This window comes from Triticum aestivum, chromosome 1B, assembly GCF_018294505.1.
Source record: "Triticum aestivum cultivar Chinese Spring chromosome 1B, IWGSC CS RefSeq v2.1, whole genome shotgun sequence".
Lineage (NCBI taxonomy): Eukaryota > Viridiplantae > Streptophyta > Magnoliopsida > Poales > Poaceae > Triticum > Triticum aestivum.
Genome location: NC_057795.1, coordinates 98,791,210 through 98,813,694, shown reverse-complemented (window position 1 = coordinate 98,813,694; position 22,485 = coordinate 98,791,210). Strand labels below are relative to the sequence as shown.

Genomic DNA, 22,485 nt, shown 5'->3' with positions numbered 1-22,485 from the left:
ACTCTGGTCATCCCTCTAACCTTCCCACGCCAAATCTGTCACGGGCGACCCCAACATGGCAACCCCTGCCTCGGCCTTGTGTCTTCCCCAGTGGAATCAACTTAAAATGCAAAATAAAAATAAAAATATCTCCGTTTCAAAATAAAATAAAAATATCTAGTTACATGCGGAATAGTAAAAGTGAACATTATTAGGCAAACACTAATCTTCTCTGGAACCACAAAGGCACAGACATCACCGTGCAGCGTGCACACTCACTCACATTCAAACCAAGAATTAAAGCTTGTCTTGCTGGCGACGAGAACTTTCAGGGGGACACACAGACAGAGGACTAAACCCAGTTAACACACTAATCCTGCAAGCTACAGGGCCCTATGCTATGCTTCTGTCGCGGTAATATACTGCTTCATGACGAGCTCCATAAGAGCATGGTGGCAACCCGTCTTCAGCTGCTCAAAATCAGATGTCGCCATGGCTGCTTTCAGATTCCCGGGCTCAGAGAGGAACTGCGTGCAAGCCTCCTTGAGCACGCGGCAACAGTTCTGTTCCGCCAGCGCCAGCATGGCGGCCACCACCGAATGCACGCCGATGTGCCCGCACAGCTCCTCCTCGCAGATCAGCTTCAGCCTCTCGAGCTTGTACTTGTCCGCCGCCACGAGCAGCGGCTTCGCCATCGTCGCCAGCTCTACCTCCTTCGGCAGCGTGTCCGTGTAGATGAAGTGAAGCATGGCCTTGAAGACTGCAGCATCCATGCCGTCGATGTGTAGCATGTTCGTTGCGGTAGTCAGCGCGAGCTCCGCCTTGAAGGTGGGCGACCGGGCGGCGAGCATCCACCTGTGCGCCGCGAAGGTCTCCCCGCCGGCCTCGATCTCCACGTCCACCCCCTCCTTGGACTCCCACAGGACCACCGCGAGCTGCTGGTGCAGCTCGCTCGGGGGCACCACGGTACCCGTGGGCGTGAGCCCGGCGCGGTAGTTGGCAGCGCGCGTGTCGTAGACGGCGACGTCGCATAGGATGGACACGCCGTCATCCTTGAACCGCTTCTCCTTGTCCAGGTCTTTGGTCTCCATGAAGCTTCCCCAGCCCCGGCACGTTGAGCTCGAGCTCGAATATTTAACGCCTTTGGCTTCGGTATTACCTTTGGTGCGCCATGGCTTCCCGGCGTGGTCCAGTATGCTCATGCGGACACAAGCCCTTGCGTCGCCGGTCTTGCTATGGCTGGCGTGCTCGAGATAGAGGGAGAGCCAGCCGTCGTAACCCTTCTCGCCGTTCGGGTAGCACTTGATGCGCCAGTCGTGGCCGCCGACGCCGAAGGTACCTGACTTGACCAGCGTGCCGTTGGGGGCCGTCTTCAGTGTGCACCCGTCGATCCTGAGCAAATAGGAACCGGTAACCTGCGTGGTTGCGACAATGGTGCCGGTGGAGAGCTGCTGACGGCCGGCGCCACGGAGAGCAGAGATAAGCCGACATCGACATGGTCGATGCCAGAGTGGATTGAGCGATCGATACTCAAGCTTGTGATGTTTAAGGGTTGTGTTTAGGGTGCATCACAGTGATGCCTAGAGTAGCTATAGCAAGTTTTCCGGGCGATAGATGGATGGAGGAGTTCGGCATGCATCACTGACTTAATTAGGTGATCAATGCAAAATGTGTGCATGCATGCACGAATGACCGAGAAGTATACATAGGAGTACATGGAATTTTTAGTCCTCAGATATTAATTAGTAAGAGGTTTAGTGTCGCGTCGATTGTGTGGATCATGCAGAGATTAGTTTTGGGACACGCTTTTATGAGGGAGCTAGTGGGAGTTAATTCATGGTATATAAGTGCTGGTGCTACTCCATATCTGTCGTGACGACGTCGAGCTGCTGATTGCGAAGTTCGGCCTCTTCGACCACATTGTCCCGACGTAGCTGATCTGCCTGGCGACCAAAATTGGCGCCTCCTCGATCTCATCATCAAGTTATATATCGTTGTGGTTTTTTTTTTCAAAAAGGGGACTCTCCGGCCTCTGCATCAGAACGATGCATACGGCCACATTTATTATAAAATAAAGTAGTTCAATAATGTCTTGCAGTCTGCAACAAAATAATAGCTCACAAAGAGCAATAGAAACAAAGACAAAAAAGGCCCAAAAGCCACAACCGGCTGGCAAAATATAGATAGGTAAACTAATCGCCTATCCTATTACATGACCGCCATCCAAACCGGTTGAAAATATCCCGCGCTACCATCTCACACCGGAGAGATCCAGTAACCAAACGCTCCCTGGCCTCCATCGGAGTGAGTAAGGACCACATACGGATTAGCGCAGTAGCCCGGAATAAAACCTGCAAAAAATGGATAGTTGATGTTCTGTTAAAAGCCAAATCATTTCTGCAGTTCCAGATTGCCCATAACAACGCACATGCTCCTACTCGAATTTGTCTAGCTGTTTCGGACTCTATCCCAACAAGCCACGTTCCAAATAACGACCCGACCGAACTCGGAGCAGTAATGTTAAAGGCAATTTGTACCGAGCGCCACAGAACCCTCGCCAACGGGCAATCAAAGAAGAGGTGCTTGATATTTTCATCCCGATCACAGAAACTACACCTAGTAGAGCCTGTCCAGTTGCGCTTAACCAAATTATCTTTCGTTAAGATAACTTGTTTATGTACAAACCACATAAACACTTTGATTTTTTAGCGGAACCTTAACTTTCCAAACATGTATGGAACTAGGAATAACACTAGAATTGATGACGTCAAGGTACATCGACTTGACTGTGAATTCCCCAGAAGTAGTAAGCTTCCAGCACAACTGATCGGGCTGGTGAGTAAGCTGTTTCGGCCGAGCCATAGCCGATGGTGGACAAAATATAGTTGCCATGGTTGCATCTGTGAACAGATATGACGCCTTGGAAGGGTCCTTTACCGAAGGTTAGTCTTCCTAATCTCACTGTCTTTGATCTTGTTCGGCCGGAATCGTGGATCGTGGTTAAGCGGAAGAAGAAGGATCGCCGCCGGCGGCACTAGCGGGTGTCTCGTCGGGTTTTTCGGGCCTCGGGATCGCTCAAGATCGCCAGCGCCGTTTGAATTTGCTTATTGGCCGAGAGAGGTCGAGTGAAAGCGCTATTGGGCTGAGTCAGGTTGGGCCGGGGTTAGCTGGGTATGAGGCCCAGGCTAACCCGGTGCCAAACCAGCTTGTGCTGGGAGCGGATCGGTGCATCGCGGGTGGGCTGGTCGGGTCGGTATCGCATGGGTATGTGGCCCAGGTGGATCCGGTCTTGATCGATGCTATGGGCGACGTAGGTCCGCCAGTTCGATCGTCGTTTCGTTCCTCGCCTGCACCGGTTAGGGTCCTGCGACGCCGGAGTCCCAACCTTCGATCGACTGGGTGTGGATGGGCGCGGCGTATTCCCCCGCTTGGGGCGATGGTGGGCCGCGGAGGTGCCTTGCCGCCGGGGAAGAAGCCTGGGACCGGCCGCGTCCAGACCGCGTCGCCGCAGGGCGCTGGCGTTGGCTGTGGCGCCGTGCTGCCGCCTGCTTCCGGGAGTGGGGCTGCGCTGCCGTTGCCCGCGGGTAGTGGCCGCGAGGCAGGGCCGTCGTTGAACCCTGGGACTGGCCATGGGGTGCTTCCTCCATCGGCTCTGCCTGCTGGTCGAGGGGTGGCGGTGGTTGGTTCGGCTACGGGCCGTGGTGGAGGATTGACTGGTCATCGACTGTCGGCCCCTGCTCCCGCGGGTATCCGTCCTCCGGCGCCGGCAGCGGCCGGGATGATCGCGGCGGGCCGTGGTGGCGCGGTGTCAAGGCCGACTGCGCCAGGGCTCTCGATCGGGAAGCAGCCGAGGCCGGCCCCCGCCGCCTCATGTCGCTGCTAAGCCCCAGCAGGACAGGGTCGGGCCGGTGCAGACGCAGCCACCGCTGCCGCCTCAAGTTTCTGCCGTGCCCCGGGGGCAGTGGGGGGATGATGGTTTTGATGCGTATGGAGCTGGTAAGCACCGGGGGTCCTCGTCGACGGGTGGTGGTCGGGGCTACGCTTGGCAGAGCGATGGCACAATGGAGCGACCGTTCATGGGCCCCCAGGAGGCTTTGTTGAGGGGGCATCTGGCCAGGCTACCGACAGCGGGGTGGGTTCCGCTGTCATCGTGGTGGCCGTGGGGGTCGAGGTGGTTGACGGGACTGTTGAGGAGCAGGTTCTGTCAGGGCAAGCTATGGAGGTGGTCTCGACGCTTGCCTCTGCTGAGATTCCCGGAAATGAGTCCGGATTGACAGCGATAGTAGACGCGACTGACAGGACTGAGTCTGAGAGGCCATCCAAATGGGCGCGTAAGAAAGAAAAATGATGTGCCATAGATGTGGTGGCAAGGGACATTTTATTGCTGAGTGTGTGGCTGAGCTGTGTGGCATTTGTGGCAAACCGGCACACGATTCAGGGGACTGTCCGTTTTTGAGAGATCAGGCACCATCACTCATGATGTATGGAGTGTACTATGCTGAACTTACGTTCTTTGAATCTCCAACGGAGATGGAGGTTCCTGACGAGACATTGAGTTTGACGACTGGGTTAGTCAAAATTACCAGAGGAGAGGTCTCAGAGGCACAGGTTGTTCAGAGGCTCATGGAGTTAGCTCCTGGGGATTTCCAGTGGGAGCTTGTTAGTATCGAGGACAAACTGTTTCAGGTTGAGTTCCCGTCAGTTGAGGATCTTCACAGACTTCTGAGTTTCGGGATGTGCAAGGTGCCGGGTACTGATGGTGTGCTTGAGTTTCACGAGTGGAAGAGGATTGAGCCTACGGGCAAGCCTCTGACTCAGGTTTGGTTGCGGTTCTCTGGGGCTCCCTCCAAGCCGATGCAGGATGCCCGGGTCGTGGCCAGTTTGGGTATCATGGTGGGCAGACCAGAGCGAGTGGATATGGACTTTACCAGGGCCCACGAGATTGCCCGTCTACTGGTCAGTGTGCTGAACATCGAGTTCGTGCCTAAGGTGGTTAAGTGGGCATATCGAGGCCACATCTATAACCTAGTCATTGAGTTCGAGGATGAGAGTCTGTTCGCTGAGGCGGCCAACGGGACTGATACTGATATGCACGAGGGTGGCGATAGTTCGGCACTTAAGGAGGCACCAGCAGCTGACAGTGGATGAGAGTTGTCCATTGCGCCGGGTGCTGACTCTCAGACGTCTGCGGATGGGTCGGTACCACCTTCTACGGTGCCTACGACTGCTCTCAGATTTGGGTCTTTCGAGCCGGCATCTGCACCCCCAAGACTTTGGAGTGAACGGGTGGAGTCTGATGAGGTGTTCGAGCACTCGCTACCGGTCCTGGAGTTTGAGGAGTCTGTGGTTCCTCTTCTGGGGGCGTCGCCGATCTCGGTCAGGGCTGAAGCGGAGGAGGTCGTTCTCGCGGGTGGGGGTCCGGAGATGGTGATTTCGGATCCCACCCCTACAGTCGGGGTACCACAGTTGCAGCCGACGGTGCCATCTGCTGATGGGGGCGTGGGGCAGGTGGCCTCGGCGCCCTCATCGGGGCTTGCGGAGGTCGAGATCCCGACAGTGCAGATTGACTCTTCAGGAGGGGGGACGAGGCTGCTAGCCCCGGCTCCTTCCTCCCCTATCGCCGGGCTGGTGTTGCTGGCACCGGCGTCGCTTTCCGGAGATGGCTCGGGGCAGGTGTCCTCGGGGTCCTCTTCTCTTGGGGCGCCCAGGGGGGCCTGCCTGCCTTCGGCGCCGGTGACGCTGGCTGGCCGTTGGGCCGGGGCAGATGGGGAGCTCGGGCAGGAGGCCCAGGTTCCACCTTCCTACGGCTTGGTGCACTCGAGTAGAGCTACTCGGGAGGAGGTGATTGCGTTCGGTAGTATTCCGGATACGGTCTCTGAGGGGCGATGGTTGAGTAGCCGTCTCCAGGACCATCCGGAAGTGGATGACATTTAGCAGCGGTGCGTCATGAGGGCGGCCAAGCTTCGTGACGTGGAGGTCACTACTGGTATGTCGGTCAATACCTCTAATTCTATTTTGCATTTTTCCAATGATGAGATTATCAATAATGCAAATCAGCTAGGAATTTCACTAGGTAGTAATGATAGTGAAATTTCAACCTCGGTTAATGATATGCTGGGTTTAGAGGCCGAACGGGCGCTTGATATGATTCGTAACTTAGCGGCGGTTAAACCCATGAGTAACTCCGATATCGATGCTTTAGGGGTCATGGCGCTCGATAATTTTTGCGCGGATCTTGCTCATCCATCTCCTGAGCCTGAGGAGGAGGATGAGCGAGTGGACAATGTGGATGTGCGCACCTCTGAGACTGGTTGTGAGGACCAGCTGGAGAGTTTCAATATTCCTAAACGCAAATGGAAGCGGAAGATTTACCCAGATTCCGCAGTGCGTAGGAGCGCTCGGATACGAACGGCTAAAAAATTCAATGATGAGATATGAAAGGAATCTTTTGGAATAGCAGAGGTTTGAAAGACATGGCTAAAAGAAGGTTTCTTGCGGAGGCTTCTATTGAGCATAAGTTGGACTTTATCGCTTTGTCAGAAACTGGTAGAGCCAACTTCTCGCCACAATTTCTAAATACTCTTTCGAGATGTATTGATTTTGATTGGCATTGTCCACCACCGCGAGGAAGATCTGGTGGGATTTTACTCGGAGTTAGATGTGACTTGTTAGAAGTCCGAAGCGTGTTCATGGGAGATTTCGCTGTTATGTTTCGGGTGCGGTCGAAGACCAATGGGTTTAACTGGGCTTTGGTGGCAGTATATGGTGCCGCACAGCCCGAGCTTAAACCGGATTTCTTGGCTGATCTGGTTAGGATTTGCGGTTCTGAACAACTTCCTATCCTGGTGGGGGGTGATTTTAATATCATCAAAAGGCGTGATGAGAAGAATAATGATAATTTTGATGGCAGATGGTCGTTCATGTTTAACACAATCATTGAAAGCCTGGATTTGCGTGAGATAGAGCTTTTGGGCAGAAAGTTTACCTGGGCTAACGCCTTGCCAAATCCGACGTTTGAAAAGCTGGATCGAGTCCTGGCTAGCGTCAAATGGGAGCAGAAATTTCCTTATGTAACAGTCCAGGCACTTACTCGTGGTATTTCTGATCACACGCCTCTATTCCTTGACTCTGGGGAGGCCATCCATTTGGGAAATAAAAATGTTTTTTCTTTCGAGCTTGCTTGGTTTGAGAGAGAAGGTTTCTTGGATCTCGTAGCCAGAGAATGGGCTAAGGATGCAGGAGGTAGGACTGCGCTCAAGCGCTGGCAGAATAAAATTAGGCATTTGAGAAGTTTCCTATGTGGGTGGGCTAAGCATCTCAGTGGGATTTATAAGATTGAAAAGGAACAGCTCCTTACGCTTATTCAGTCCCTTGATGTAAAAGCCGAAACCATGATCATGCCAGCCTCGGAGCTTTATGCCAAGCTTGACGCGGAAATGAGGCTGAAAGAGCTTCTTCGTGAGGAAGAACTAAAGTGTGCCCTTCGGGCTAAGGTCAGAAGAGTCGTCCAGGGGGACGCGAACACACAATTTTTCACATGATCGCCAATGGTAAGCATAGAAAGAAGAGGATCTTTCAGCTTGAGCAAGATGAGGGAACGATTCTTGGCCAGGAAAACTTAAAGCTATATATTACTGAGTATTACAAGCAGCTGTTTGGGCCTCCAGAGGATAACTATGTGTCGCTGGATGAGTCTAGGATTGAGGATGTGCCTCAACTTACGGCTGTTGAGAATGATATTTTAGTTGCTCCTTTTTCTGAGAAAGAGATGTATGAGGCCATTTACCAGATGAAGAATAATAAGGCTCCTGGCCCGGATGGTTTCCCGGCAGAGTTCTACAAGAAGTGTTGACATATTATTAAAGGAGATCTCTTGCCGTTGTTCAATGATTTTTTCTCTGGCCAGCTTCACCTTTTTCAGCTGAATTTTGGAACGATAACCCTTCTTCCAAACAAGACAGAGGTAGTGCGAATTGAGCAATTCCGGCCTATCCATTTTCTTAATGTTATTTTCAAAAAAATTAGCAAGGTCGGGACGAATAGGCTCACACAGATTGCGCATACTGTGGTGCAGCCTACTCAAACTGCTTTCATGCCGGACAGGAACATCCTCGAAGGGGTTGTGGTCCTACATGAAGCGCTCCATGAGATTCACACGAAAAAACTTGATGGAGTTGTTTTTAAGGTGGATTTCGAGAAAGCATATGATAAAGTCAAATGGCCTTTCCTTCAACAGGCACTATGCATGAAGGGTTTTGATGAAGCTTGGCGACGCCAAGTTGAATCTTTCACGCAAAAAGAAAGTGTTGGAATTAAAGTGAATGATGATATAGGTCATTATTTCCAAACACACAAGGGCCTGAGACAAGATGATCCAATGTCTCCTATTTTGTTCAACATTGTCGTTGACATGTTGGCAATCTTGATAGGTAGGGCAAAGGAGGCCGGGGCAAGTAGGTGGCTTGGTGCCTCGTCTTGTTGATGATGGTGTGTCCATCCTGCAGTACGCCGATGATAGAATCATCTTTATGGAGCATGACTTGGCAAACGAGAAATATGAAGCTGGTGTTGTGCCTTTTCGAGCAATTGACCGTCTAAAGATTAACTTCCATAAAAGCGAGTTGTTCTGTTTTGGTAGAGCCAAAGAGGAACAAGATGCATATAAGCAATTGTTTGGTTGCGAATTGGGAGCACTACCGTTCACTTACCTTGGTATCCCCATTCACCATCGTAAGTTGACAAACAGCGAATGGAAGTGTATCGAGGATCGGTTTGAGAAGAAACTGAGCTGCTGGAAGGGCAAACTCATGTCGTATGGAGGCCGATTGATTCTCATTAATTTGGTGCTCACGAGTCTGCCTATGTTTCTTTTGTCCTTCTTTGAAGTACCAGTTGGAGTTAGGAAATGGCTGGACTTCTACCGGTCCCGTTTCTTCTGGCAGAGTGTTGAACTTAAGAGAAAGTACCATTTAGCCAAATGGGATGTCATCTGTCGACCAAAAGACCAAGGGGGTCTTGGTGTTGAGAATCTGGAAGTCAAGAACATATGCCTTCTCAGTAAGTGGCTATATAAGTTAGCAGCTGAGACTGAGGCAACTTGGGCGCAGATTCTTCGTAACAAGTATCTGCACTCTAAGACTTTGTCGCAGGTGAGAGTCAGACCGACTGATTCGCCGTTCTGGAAAGGGCTAATGAGAGTCAAATCTACTTTCTTTAATAGAACAAAGTTTATTGTCGGTGATGACAATAACACTCGCTTTTGGGAGGATACTTGGCTGGGAGAAACGCCGTTGGCGCTTCAGTATCCGTCGCTATATCGTATTGTGCAGCAACGTGATGCTCTGGTTGCAACGAGTTTGCAGTCCGCTCCCCTTAATATTCAGTTTAGGAGGGTGCTTGTTGGTGACCGATGGGAAGCTTGGCTTCATCTGGTGAGTAGACTGATGGAGGTTCAGCTTACTCATCAGCCCGATCAGTTGTGTTGGAAGCTTACTAGATCTTGTGAATTCACAGTCAAGTCGATGTACATTGATGTCATCAATTCTAGTGTTATTCCTAGTTCCAAACATGTGTCGAAAGTTAAGGTTCCTCTAAAAATCAAAGTGTTTATGTGGTTTGTACATAAACAAGTCATCTTAAGAAAAGATAATTTGATTAAGCACAACTGGACAGGCTCTATTAGGTGTAGTTTCTGTGATCGAGATGAAACTATGAAGCACCTTTTCTTTGAATGCCCGTTGGCGAGGGTGTTGCGGCGCTCGGTGCAAATTGCCTTTAACATTACTCCTCCGAATTCGGTCAGGTCATTATTTGAAACGTGGCTTGTAGGGATAGAGTCCGAAATGGCTAGACAAATTCGTCGTAGCAGCATGTGCGTTGTTATGGACAATTTGAAACTTCAGAAATGATTTGGCTTTTAACAGAATAACAACTATTCATTTTTTGCAGGTTTTATTCCGGGCTATTGCGCTAATCCGTATGTGGTCCTTACTCACTTCGACGGAGGCCAGGGAGCGTTTGGTTACTAGATCTGTCCGGTGAGAGATGGTAGCGCGGGATATCTTCAACCGGTTTGGATGGCGGTCATGTAATGGGATAAATGATTAGTTTACCTATCTTTTTTATGCTAGCCGGTTGTGGCTTTTGGACTTTTTTTTGCTTTTGTAGCTCTTTGTGAGCCAGCTTCTTATTTTGTTACAGGCTGCAAGACCTTGTTGAACTACTTTATTTATTTATAAATGTGGCCGTATGCATCGTTCTGATGCAGAGGACGGGGAGTCCCTCTTTTCAAAAAAAACTCGACTCATCATTGCCACGATCACAATTGTACTCTCCGATATATCTGTAACCCGAATATACATACGCGAACACAACTTGAGACTATATAGTGTCATAATAACTTCAAATTTCAGCCTTTGGTATACTCTATCCAACGATTGAGAGATGGAATCCGAGCAACATCAACCACTTAAAGTTTTTATCTCAAAGGATTCTGTCATTTGGCCTTTTACTTGAACTCCCACTCTATTGTCTCGTAGTGTTCCATAAGCATCTTTTCCCATGCCAGTAATACGATTGTCCAATAAAAAGGAGAGAGAACAATTCAGATTCTATAGTGTTGGGCCTTGTTGTTTATGATTCTACGGAAGAAAATAAAACATCGAGAATGCTTTCCCCCTTAATGTTATCATATGGATTTCATAACCAGCGACATTCATGAGGATTGGTGATGTCCATGCACGGTAATTTTCTTTAGCAAGCATGACAAATCCCTCTGGTTCATTTTTTTTAAACAAAGACAAAAGATTTGACTCATGTTTTAGTTAAGAAGAGGAGAATTGTCCGATTAATTAACAGAAAATCGGGTGAAAACCTAAGCGGCGCACACAAGATACCCTACACACACCTCTACAAAGAGAGCCTCGCCGCGATAGCACATTGACGTCATCGTCATCACCTCTCCTCAAACAAGCGTCATCGTTGTCCCTTCTCCCTGAGTAGGCGACTCTAACTTCGTCACAGAGGACCATCGACCTAGCCAACCCCGAAGAGGCTGGGCGAGCCACATGAAGATCTATGCCAAAGCTCAACCATCCGATCAAGAACAGTGGAACTCTGACTCTAAAGGAGAGCAAAGAAAGAGAATTATGCAATCACCGAACAGACCACCTGCCGCCGGCCATCGTCTCCACAGCTTCGACTTCACAACTACAAATAACCGAGGCAATCCCGTGGACACGCCGAAGAAAGCCGACTACTGCAACCATTGCCACGCCTCATCCATCGCTTACCATCGTCATCGTTGCCACAGAAGACCCGACACCATCACCACCGTCTTCCACCGGCCCCGCTTGCCGATGCCTAGATCCCAAGATAATGCCTCGAGAGGAGAAACGACGCCAAAGCGCCATCATCGCCTTATCCTATGGATCTACCCCCCCCCCCCCCCCCCACCCCGAGTTCATTATTTTGTTGCCAAATGTTGGAATCAAATGGAAGCCCATGACTGTGCCAATTAATTTTACTAAATATAATATTTCGTCATGTTTTCTCCATCATGCCAATTTCTTAGGTTAGATGGTGCTCAAACCATAGGTTTATGTTACGAGATGTACGCAACCACTGCCTCCTCTACGAAGAAAAATAATAGAGTTCCTTTGCCTCCGACGGCGCTGCCGTCGGTCCGCCTCGTCTCCGGTGGCCTTATGCCCATGGGGGCGCGTTGGACCCCGAGCTTCACCGGCAGGAAGGATCCTGCTTCGTTTTCATGTGTTTTTCGGGTTCGTTTACGGTTTGTGTCTTGCTCAAGAAGGCAAGTTGACGGTGGCTCCCTGAAGATTGAATAAGATAGTCCTTGCCTAGTCCAGCACCAGCGTGGCGTCTACAGGTTGGATCCTTCCAACACTTCTCTTTGTCGACACGGTTGTTGTTCTGCTACACTGGTTCTATGGGCCTTAGGACGATGACTTCCCGACATATACCACAACAAGTTTTGTCCGGCTCCAATGAATGAGAGATGATGACGACGGCACGCTTTGAACTTACTTCAGTACTTGTAGTCGTCATTAGGTGATCTATGGATCTAGATGTAACTTTTGTTACTTATGGTGTTTTTTGTATTGACATTTTTTACGGAAAAAATCTTTATATTGTCATGACACATGTTGAATAGATTGAAAGTTGAATATGATCAAACCAAATTTAACCTACAAAACCTCACTTGGAGGTCTACCCAAGCTATACGGAAGCGGCATATTAGTGCTTGACATGGATGAGCTTGTCTAGTCGTTGCCATGGACGGCCTGCTTTGTGCCTCTGGCCACCACGTGAACATGCGGCAACGTGCTTCTACGTACCAAATAATACATATTTTTGAAGGACAATTATCACATAATTATTGTTTTATTTTCCGTATCTCAAGATGCAAATTAAAAACAGATAAAAATATTTTTTTAAGCGGCAACTGTCACGGTAGTAAAAGGCATCTAACATATAAAAGCCGCTAGAGTACCCGCCCATCCAGCGCCCTCACGGCTTCAAAATGATCCTGCACGCTCGATTCGCCTTGCTGGCTGTTGGCATCGTACTTTTTATCGCCGTGGTAAACATCTGGGCGCTCGTTCTTCTGAACGCCGCGGAATCGGGCTAGAGCGGCTGATGCATGGGCCAGCTTTGCGCGTGGGCCAGCCTCGCAGCGACCGCGTGTGTGCGTGCCTGTGTCCGGGTGAAAAGTAGCGCGAGCAGGGTCCTGTGAAAATATCTCCTCTCCCCTGCTCTCTCCTCCCCGATCCCCTCCTTCCCTTGCCTTCTCTCCCGTGCCCCCCCTCCTCCGATCCCCTCCTTCCCTCCCGTCGCGCTGCCGGCTCCACGCGGCGGCCGACGCCGCCTTCTCTCCCCGGCGCTCGAGGTGCAGTAGCGGGTGTGACAGTTCTCGGTCCAGCCGGGTCGGGCGCAGGTCGCCGGCATCACGCGCCGCGCGCCATGATTCTGCATCGGGCGCAGATCTTCGCCCCGCCACCTCTCCTCCTCCTTGTCCTTCTCTCTCTCTCTCCCATGCCGCCACCATTGCAAGGAGCAGGGGAGATAGGTGCCGAGGACAAGAAGCATCGGATTGGTCGCGGTGGGCTTGAGCAGCTGGGGAGATGGAGGAGAGCAGGAGGCCGTCGTGGTTCGTCATGGAGACGGCGCCGCCGGCAAGATGGTTGAGGTACGTGTCTGATCCGTTGGTCCTCATGATTGTAGTTGTTCATTCTCCTCAAAGACTGTGTTTCCCTTCCCCGGTTGTTCTTGTTGTAGAACTGCAGCGGTTCATTCAGCGCGGGCTGATGTGCAGGCGGATCCGACGATTCCCCGACGTGCAGGCGGGCCGGCACGCGGCGCTAGGCGGAGGAGCCCTCCCATGGCGCCGCCGGCTCTGGAGATGAGGGTTGCAGCAGCAGCTCGAGGTCGTTAAGGGTTTGCCTCTACCTCCTAATTTGTGATTTTCCTGAACATGGCATGTGCTGATCTGAGAAAGAAAAGATGAAGAACAAATATGTGATTCTAAATGCTGGCATTTATCAATATGCTATATGGGTTTTAGTTTTGATTAGATTTAGAGTGTGAAATTTGTACTGTCTTGCAGTGATGCATGATGTGTTTGATGCTTATGTTAATTGTTTCATTAGAGGGAGCTAGGTGTTAGGCTATTTGGTTAATTAGGGTGACGGATTTCATGCTTATGTTAATTGTTTGTGGTTTATTTACGGGAGAAAATAGTGGTAGTTTATTTATTGTCATTGGTTAGGACTGCTGCTATTAGATCTACATGGTTGCGGTAAATGTTCAACTATTTGCCAAGTTGAGGGCTTAATGTTAGGCTATTAGGTTAATTAGGCTAACAGATTTTGGTACTTATCGTGAAGTGGTTGGGGTTTAATAGGGTAAATATACCTTCCTCTTTTTAGTTCTAATTCATACTCGCTTGTTTATGGGTGGTTGTAGTACAGTTTTATTGATGGTAGTGATTGTGCAGGCACTTTGGTACCTGAGATCAAAGAGGAGGGTGAGAAGGGTGAGAAGAAATGAAAGAGGAAGAAGAGGAACAAGAAGAGCAAGGAGGACGTTGCCGGTGACAATGTGGGAGGTGCTTAGTTCCTCATTTTCAGCTTTTGCCGGCTCGACTGATGCGGGTAATGACGATGCAGTTGAGCGACTTACCCACAGACGAGAGCTCGAGGAAAGCTGCAAATTTGTGGAGGAGCGCCGGCATTGGTGAGCATCTACCAACTTTGTTCCTCCTTTCCTCACTTGCAATTTGATGGTCTCCTCTCCTCACTTGCAATTTTTCTTTCGCGTTCTCAGATGCTCTTTCAGGCTCTAGATTGATCGGGTGGTGTATGTGGTATGTTGTGCTCTCCGTGTTGACCGTTCACCACCCGTGGAGCAGCCGTCCGTCCGAGCCAGATCGGGGACCCACCAGAACCACCATCACGGCCAGTCGACGCCACCAGGTAGCCACCTCTTCGCATAGTTGTAGATTAATTTGTGAATTCTGTAGGGCTCAACAAAAGGGCATACTTCAACTGGAAAATAAAATCAAATGTAATGAGTAGGATGTGTTCCTGTACTCATAATGCATTAATGCTCCATAGTCTCGCCTGATGTGACCAATTGTTATAGAGAGATGTTTTATCTTTTTCCCGCACTGTTGAACCATTAATTTTACCTATTTGATGCCTTTTCTTTTAGGCATGGAAATGCTTCTTTTGGTCATGCTATACTATTATAATAATAGTGCTTATTTTTGCTACTACATCATGCTTGTTAGCTATGCTTGACACATGTTTTTCCTGCTAAACCCAGCAAGCAGTTTTAGCCCATTTGGTCTTCCATTAGTTCAGTGCCTGATTCGTCGGGGTTGTTGTGTTTTCTATGTTTCTCATCGTGTGTCGGGCAGTGGCGAGTGCAGCTAATACTAATACGCCAATGTGAGCTTCTTACAGACCTTGTTTCCCTCTGCTCCTGCTACCTCTCCCTCCCCTTATATGCAAGATTGTACGATCTGCTTCGTTTCCTTGCTACATTTTTCCCACGGTACATAAACCTCTGACTAACTGAAGAGAAAATGTCGTTGCCCTGTAGTATTTTTAGATTAATTTTGTGTTGTTTTCTATATATTGCATTCTCACTACCATGCTTAATTATTTACAGGGCCATCAGAACATGTAACTCGAGTCTAGCGCCGCCTACCCAACAAGAATTGCATAGACTTCATTGTGGAAATCTGAATGTAGTTATTTATATGGGGGTTGCGACAGTAAGCGGGTCAGCACCGCTGAGGTGCACAACCATTCCGAGAAGTTGATGACCCATCTTGCCATTCTCTTATTGCCTGCTTGAGGTGCTAATTATTAATTGCTTGTCGGGGTTGATCGTTGCCTGGGTCGATCGGCTGGAAGACTGAAGGTGTTGCAGAGCCTGCTACCCAATTCCAACAAGGTCACTCCATTTTTCCTTCTTTCTTTGTCCCTGAATTTGGTGCTGCTGCGTTTATGTTTGTGATGAAATTAATGGGTTCATGTTTGCGTTGGTCTGCGGGGTTAGGCATCAATTCTTGATGGGCCATTGAGTATCAGAAGCAACTGCATCTCCAAGTATAGGTCATTAAGCATGCCTGGATGCATTTGGATGATGATCTCAGTTTGAGGGAGTTATTGGTCTCATCGATGACATACGCAAGTAAGATCTCTATGATCAGGGTCCAGTGCTTAGTTAATTTCTCGAGTGCTTGAATTGGTTGAATACATATGAACCATATCATAGGAAGAGATGTTGTGCTAGCTTTAGATAATGCACATTGTTCAGTTCATATATGGTTCCAACGATTAAATTCCATATCACAGGTTTGCCCAAGGCAAAAAATATTAGTAATGCCACATGTATACAGTTAATGTTTATTCACATGTTTCCGCTTCCATTTTCTTGCCAGCAAGCAACACTGACCTCACACGTGTACTACTCGTTGCATTTGCTATATTGATTTACAAATAGGCTATCATGTATGTGAAGCTTTCTTCTGCTACAAAGGGCTCCTAGGCTTAATATCTTTATAGGATTATTGAGTTATTGAATCTAAAGGCATATAATCAGTTCTCAACTGATGTATATATATATATATACATTTTTTTCATCCTCAAAATAATGTCACTTACATGCCTTGTCCTACATTTGTGATGTTGCTGAGGAGGTTCAGTTCTTGCAGGCGGGGTAAAACTTGAGTCACCTATGAAATGATTTTTACCATTTGTCAGAGCAGAGGTTTTTCTGGGGTTGAGCCTGTTTGGCTGTTTATGAGCAGGCAACACTATGGTCGATCAAGCCCTTGCAAGATAGTAATGCATTTTTGCATTCTGGGGTTACAATGGCGAGTACTAAACAAGACGACCATGGTATGAACTTTGTATTCTGGGATTGTGCTAAATTTCATGCTTCTGACTCCAGCAATGCATTTTTTTCATGTACCTTCCATTTAGCTAGAAACTTGGGATAACTGAGGGAACTTCCTCACTTTTTCCGCTCTTCTCAGATTTTAGATTGGGCGTATAAACATGCGTGTCACAGATTGAATTTGAATTCGAGTATAAAATTAAAATGGGGAATAAACCATTGTGCCATGTTCAAAATTAGAACTATAAGGAAGAAAGAAATTATCAATTAGGATGTTGTGTTGTTTCTGTGTAAATATATGCCATGCTAACTTGATGTTTAATATAGGTGTGTAGGATAATGTCACATTTCCGTTGCAACCAATAACTTTCTCAGATTTAATCAGTTCTGTGAAGCAGTTGAACTACCAAAGCAACCACTAGCATCATTTTTTATCAAAATTTGTTTTAGTTTACTCCACTTCCTATTCGTTCCTTTTGTATGCTGAACTGAAAGTAGAACTGGTTAAGCATTTAAAAGAACCTTGTTGCGGTTTTTAATACATGTTGCAGTTTTTAAGCGGCACTACAAAGATACCCCTTATAAAGCAACACGTATTCAACAATGTTTTGTTGCAAAATTTTGCTTCATTGCTATGCAACACTGCCTTCTAATCTGAAAAATCTGACAGATATCACAACACTCATATGCTTATAAAGCACATGTTTCATAATAACTAGATGAACTATATACATGCTCTCCTTTTTATTGATTAGTTGGTTTAGCCCCTAAACTATCTTATATTATCTAAAAGAAGGCAGGCATAATTAGTTTTCCTGCAATTTTTGTTAGTTCTCTGTATTGTTTTTGTTGATTTTTTATCTATTCTTCTATATCCACTCATGCAGTAGCAGTACGTATGTACAATATTTTTGAATGCAGCTCCAGGAATAGGAACGTTTCCCGCAAAAAAAGGAATAGGACTGTACTCCTCCCAAAAGACAAAAGCAAGAGTAAGTATTGCTTCTCACATCCTATAGAAAATAATCTCACAAATCAATTTTTCCCTTGAAATATTTACGGTTGCAAATATTCATCTTATGCAGCAATGCAGACAATAAAAATCCAGCACCAACAATGAATAGCCGGAGTAAACAAAACAAGCAGACCAAATCATGACGGCCCTTGAGGAAGGGTTGCAGTGTCGAGGAGCAGCAGGCATGTAAATCTGACTGCAATTCGTGTATGTCTCTTCCTATTTATCTGTTGTTCAACTGTGTTATTTGTGTACTACGACAAATTTGAGTAATTGTCGGTCATGTAGCTAATGTAGGCGCAGCTTCATGAACGTCTGCCAAGGTTCTTAGTGAGGGCTTCCTCTAAGATGCTTTCAGATTTTTGATTATCTAGCATATATATGCAGTGAAGATGTCTCTCCTTTTTGGTACCGCTCTGAATAGGACACATGGTGTTCATGTTCTGTTAGATAATTTTATTCTTGTGTAGTTTGATTTAAAAGATGATAGGTCAGAATGACAGAATGTGATTAGTTTTGCTTTTCCTGCTGCTACACATGATTTTACTTTTACTTTTGTTTTTGATTGTTTCTTTTTCAGTTTCTTAAGGCTAGAACACTACAGTGATTGATTATGCACCTGAAGGATTGATGAAGCTGCTTGGACTGAATTTCTCTTTAAAATACATGGTGATTGTTTGGGATGATTGGGCAAAAATAGTTGGGAATTGGTTTTTTATTACATGCAAAACTTCAAGCCTTGGGGTCTTGCTGACATTTGTTGTTTCAAGTTTAGACCTTTTTCACCGCTGACTATACTCTCAAGTTCAGGTCACGGTGGATGGTTTGAGAGGAGGAAGGCAGAGCAGAGACAAACGACGCATTCCATCATGCATGTGTGTGAATTTGTATCGTCCTACTATTGTGTTGCTTTGTTTTACAGTAATAAATAAAGAGATGAATCAGATTTTCTTTGGTTCGTTAGCAAAATTTTACACATCAAGTATTTTATACATAGCTAGAAAAGTGTACCATCTGATTATTGTTTTATACACAGTTGCTTGATTCTTTTTGTTCCTCTATAGGCCTCTGATCCTGTCTGCAGTGTGTGGCTAGGTTGTTCGTCCACCTAGGTCGTAGGTTCTTTTCTTCCTGCCGACGGCAGGTACAAGACTCAATCAATGGTTAATGGACAAGCACTATATACACCATCCATCTATGCTAATATAGCCTGTTTTTTAAAACCAATGTATGCTATTACCAAGTGATCTGAATATTTTCTTTTAAGCATGAACTTTCATGTAATGGAATATAAGTATCTTTAAGTTGATTCTAAATCAATCTCATACACATGCTTTGTATGCTTGGCTCGCTTTCGCTTTTTGCGCCATGGTCAAACATGCAGCGATGACTTTGTCTAATATTTATCACTTCAAAATGTGTCTGAAAAATATTAATGTACACTCTCTCAATACATGGCTTGCTTTTGGCCTTTGCGCCATTGGCGCAACTGGTCATCTAGTTGGTGGAACAAGCACACAAGCAAATAAGCAAACCAGGTTCAGGCAAAACATATGTTCAAAAGCATTGCGACTTAAACTGAGACTATAGTCTATAAGAGTAAGGGGAGGAGATCTACTGCTTCATGACAAGTTGCACCATCAAACTGGTTGGTCTCTCCTAGATTGGATTAGAACGAGAAGTCAGCGAGAAACTGCGTGCAAGCGTCCTTCAGCATGCTGCAACAATGCTGCTCCGCTAACGCTAGTGTGTTGGCCACGGATTCCATATCGATTTGCCCGCACAACGCCTCCTCGGAGACCAGCTTCAACTTCTCCAGCTTGTACCTGTCTGCTGCCACGAGCAGCGGCTTCGCCATCTTGGCCAACGTCCCTTCCTCCTCTATCTCTTGCGGCAACTTGTCGGTGTAGATGAAGTAGAGCAGGGCCTTGAATACGTCGGCATCAATTCCATCGACACGTATACTTGTTGGCATCAATTCCTCCTTGAAGACAGGAGACCGGGCAGCGAGCATCGACCTGTTCGCCGGGAAGGTCACCCCGCCGACCTGTATCTCCATGTCAGGGTTAGCCCCCTCTTTGGACTCTGAGCGGACCTCCGTTGGTTCTCGGTGCAGCTCCGATGGTGGCACAGTTGTAGTCGTGGATGCCATCCCGTCACGGTACTCGATGGTGCGCATGTCAAGGACGGTGACGTCACAGACGATTATCAGAGATCCGTCCTTGAGGTGCTTCTTGTCGTCCAGGTCTTCAACCTTCATGAAATCACTCCAGCCCCACATGATACCTTTGCCGATCGAGAAAGTTTGAGCATCACCTTTGCTCTCATCATCGATTTCTTCCGACAATTGGGCATGACCTTCGGTCCACAATAGCTTCCCGGTGTGGTCAAGGATGCTCATGCGGAAATCCGGTGTGGCGTCACCGGTGCGGTCAAGGCTGGCGTGCTCGAGGTATAGGCCGATGAAGCCCTCGTATCCCTCTTCGCCGTTCGGGTAGCACCTGATACGCCAGTCGTGTCCACCAACTCGAAACATTTTCTGATTCGATCTTCGCGCCGTTTCCAAACATCTTTTGGATTTGCTTGAACTGCTCGATCCTATACAGGTAGGAGCCCGTCACCGGCCTCACGACGAAGGTGCCGGCGGAGAGGTGGTGTCGGCCGGCAGCACGGAGGGATGACACGAGCGCCGACATCGACATGATCTCATCGGATCGATCCATCGAGGAGACGATTCGTATCGTGCCTTTTTTTGCCTCTTTGTTTTTCAGGTGTGCTTGATCAATCTCTGGGTCTTACAGTATCACGTCTATATGGGTGTATATATATAGCACAGATCCAATGACCAGAGAACCGACTCGAACTTGACGTGTCATCAAATACCTTTTTTTTCAGGGAAGTGTCATCAAATACTATTGGTAAGGCAAAGTCTTACACGGACAGGAACACGTGGTACATTGTATACCAACTCAAACTCAGGTTATGATTCTTAAAAGAAAAAAACTCAAACTCAGGTTAGCATCCACAACGTGTATGGATTTATTTATTTTCGGCTCAGATTTTTTAGGACTTCCAATCGAACGCTGTTTTGGCCGTCGGATCAAACGCACGCATCCAAAAGCACTTTTGGCAGCCACGATTTTTTGGGATCGTTTGATTCAGGAACAATGCAAGAGAACTGGATGGATCGATGGATTCTGAGTTTGCGCGGTAACGTTACATAATCTCATTCTCACACCAATCAGTTTTCCTGAGATTCATGTTGCAGGGTCCACCATAGATCTATATATTTGCATGTCTCATAGATCTCATCACGTGTCAACTAAAGTAAGGGCATCTCTAAGGTGGACCCGCAAACCTCTCACATATCTGCGGCGCGGAAGCCATCCGACGCGGACATGTATCGGTTCGCGGCGCAGTCTGGACGTAATTTCCCCCACAAACTGGGGGGGGGGGGGGGGGGGGGGGGGGGGGGCTTGCGTGAGTCCGGACCGATCCCACGCTCGCTTCCGGCCGCCTTGGCCCACCAAAGCCCCCACCCGCTCATCCTGCGCTTTCCATCACACGCCTGGCGCCGCTTGCCACACCGTATTCATGTCGGCCTAGAGCTTGCAGCGGCCGGCATTGATGCCGTGATTTGACCGGACGGACGGCGTAGACGGACGCGACCTCTTGGGCGTCGCCGCCGCTTCAATGCGGACTCGCGTTCCGAGAAACCAACTTCGGCCACTGCGCCGTATTGAAGCGGGCTGACCGCCCTCCGCCAGGGACGAAGCTTCCTTGTAGGCACCGGGGTCAATTGACCCCAGTGAAATTAGAAATTTCTTCACTAATTTTGCACTAAACACTATCTATTTATTGTAGATGACCCCACTCCATAGACACGACCCCAGCAAACTTTTTTTCCAGCTTGCCCTGGCCGCGACTATTTAAGCCGCGCTCCGCCTGCCCTAGCCGTGAATATTTAAGCCGCGCTCCGCCTGCCCTGGCCGCGACTATTTAAGCCGCGCTCCTGCGTCGTCTAGATCCGCACCCTCCCGAGCACCGCACCGTCCTCCCCCCTTGTCGATCCCTTCCACCTCTCCGAGCCCAGCGGCGATGCTGAAGTCCTGGTTCCCCGTGCCGGCAGGCGGCACTGGTGGAAGTTTGTCATTAGGCGGATTGTGGCATCGCCGCCCTCGCTCACCTGGACCATCCGCATCCAAGGTGGCGGGCTCCTCCGGCGAGGAGGAGATAGTCCTCTCCTCGGGCGACGAGGAGGACCAATAACAACAGTGGCCATGTCTACTCTCGGAGGTGGCTCTAACGGACAAAGAATTCGTCCACAGATGAGATCATGACGGAGCGCTCGCTCCGTCAGATGGGCCCGGCTCCACTGTCGCTGGCGCACGTGAAGGAGGAGCCAGTGTCAACTAGATAGTAGCCCACGGAGGATAGATATGGTGTTGACAAAGGTAGCCCACGGAGGATAGATACCATCAACTAGATAGCAGTCCATGTTATACTCATGCCATTGACAATATAGGGCAAGGAGGAGATTTTCCTTCAGTCAACCCCGCAAACAATGATAATCGTTGCAGCACATTGATGTCATTGTGAGACCCGGGCATGCCAAAGAAAGCGTGCCAAATCTAAATATCATGTGATGCAACTACTTTAAGAATGATAGCAAAAAGGCCTGTGTGTTGCAACGGGTGAAAAAATACCACACGCTCTTAATGTACAAAAAATGTTCTATAATCTGAGAATTTGCAGCTATTTCTTAAATACATGAAGAGTTAAAAAGGTTGTTAAAAAGATACAAGTTTTTTAATCATAAAAAGAGATATTTTTTGTCTGGAAAAGAACATTTTTTATGGCCTCATGTTGGCGCAGGTACTTCCGCCCCTATTTCATCAGTACCGGTATGAAAAAAGACGGATGATTCATTGTTGATTAATATTGCAGCCTAGATAATATTTTTTTAAATTGTTAACAGGTAAAATAACACCATATTTAGATTCTACATATTTTTATAATCAAATTTTATATATAATATGTTAACTTTGGACTTACGATTTAAA

At 47.9% G+C, this 22,485-nt stretch overlaps 1 protein-coding gene, 1 long non-coding RNA gene and 1 pseudogene across 2 annotated transcripts; 1 reads left to right on the top strand and 2 right to left on the bottom strand.

The window, feature by feature from the left end:
- Nucleotides 1–217: 217 nt before the first annotated feature.
- On the bottom strand, nucleotides 218–1,547 carry LOC123087497 (BTB/POZ and MATH domain-containing protein 2; the record flags this gene model as incomplete). The annotated part of the gene is made up of 1 exon (XM_044509519.1): nucleotides 218–1,547. A coding segment is annotated over one exon (1,170 nt), but the record flags the coding sequence as incomplete, so codon positions are not given.
- Nucleotides 1,548–14,152: 12,605 nt separating this feature from the next.
- On the top strand, nucleotides 14,153–15,055 carry LOC123110088 (uncharacterized). Its single transcript, XR_006453155.1, has 3 exons — nucleotides 14,153–14,232; nucleotides 14,323–14,471; nucleotides 14,964–15,055. It is a non-coding gene; the product is annotated as an uncharacterized lncRNA (long non-coding RNA).
- Nucleotides 15,056–17,369: 2,314 nt separating this feature from the next.
- On the bottom strand, nucleotides 17,370–20,203 carry LOC123110077 (BTB/POZ and MATH domain-containing protein 3-like; annotated as a pseudogene).
- Between the last annotated feature and the right edge of the window lie 2,282 nt (nucleotides 20,204–22,485).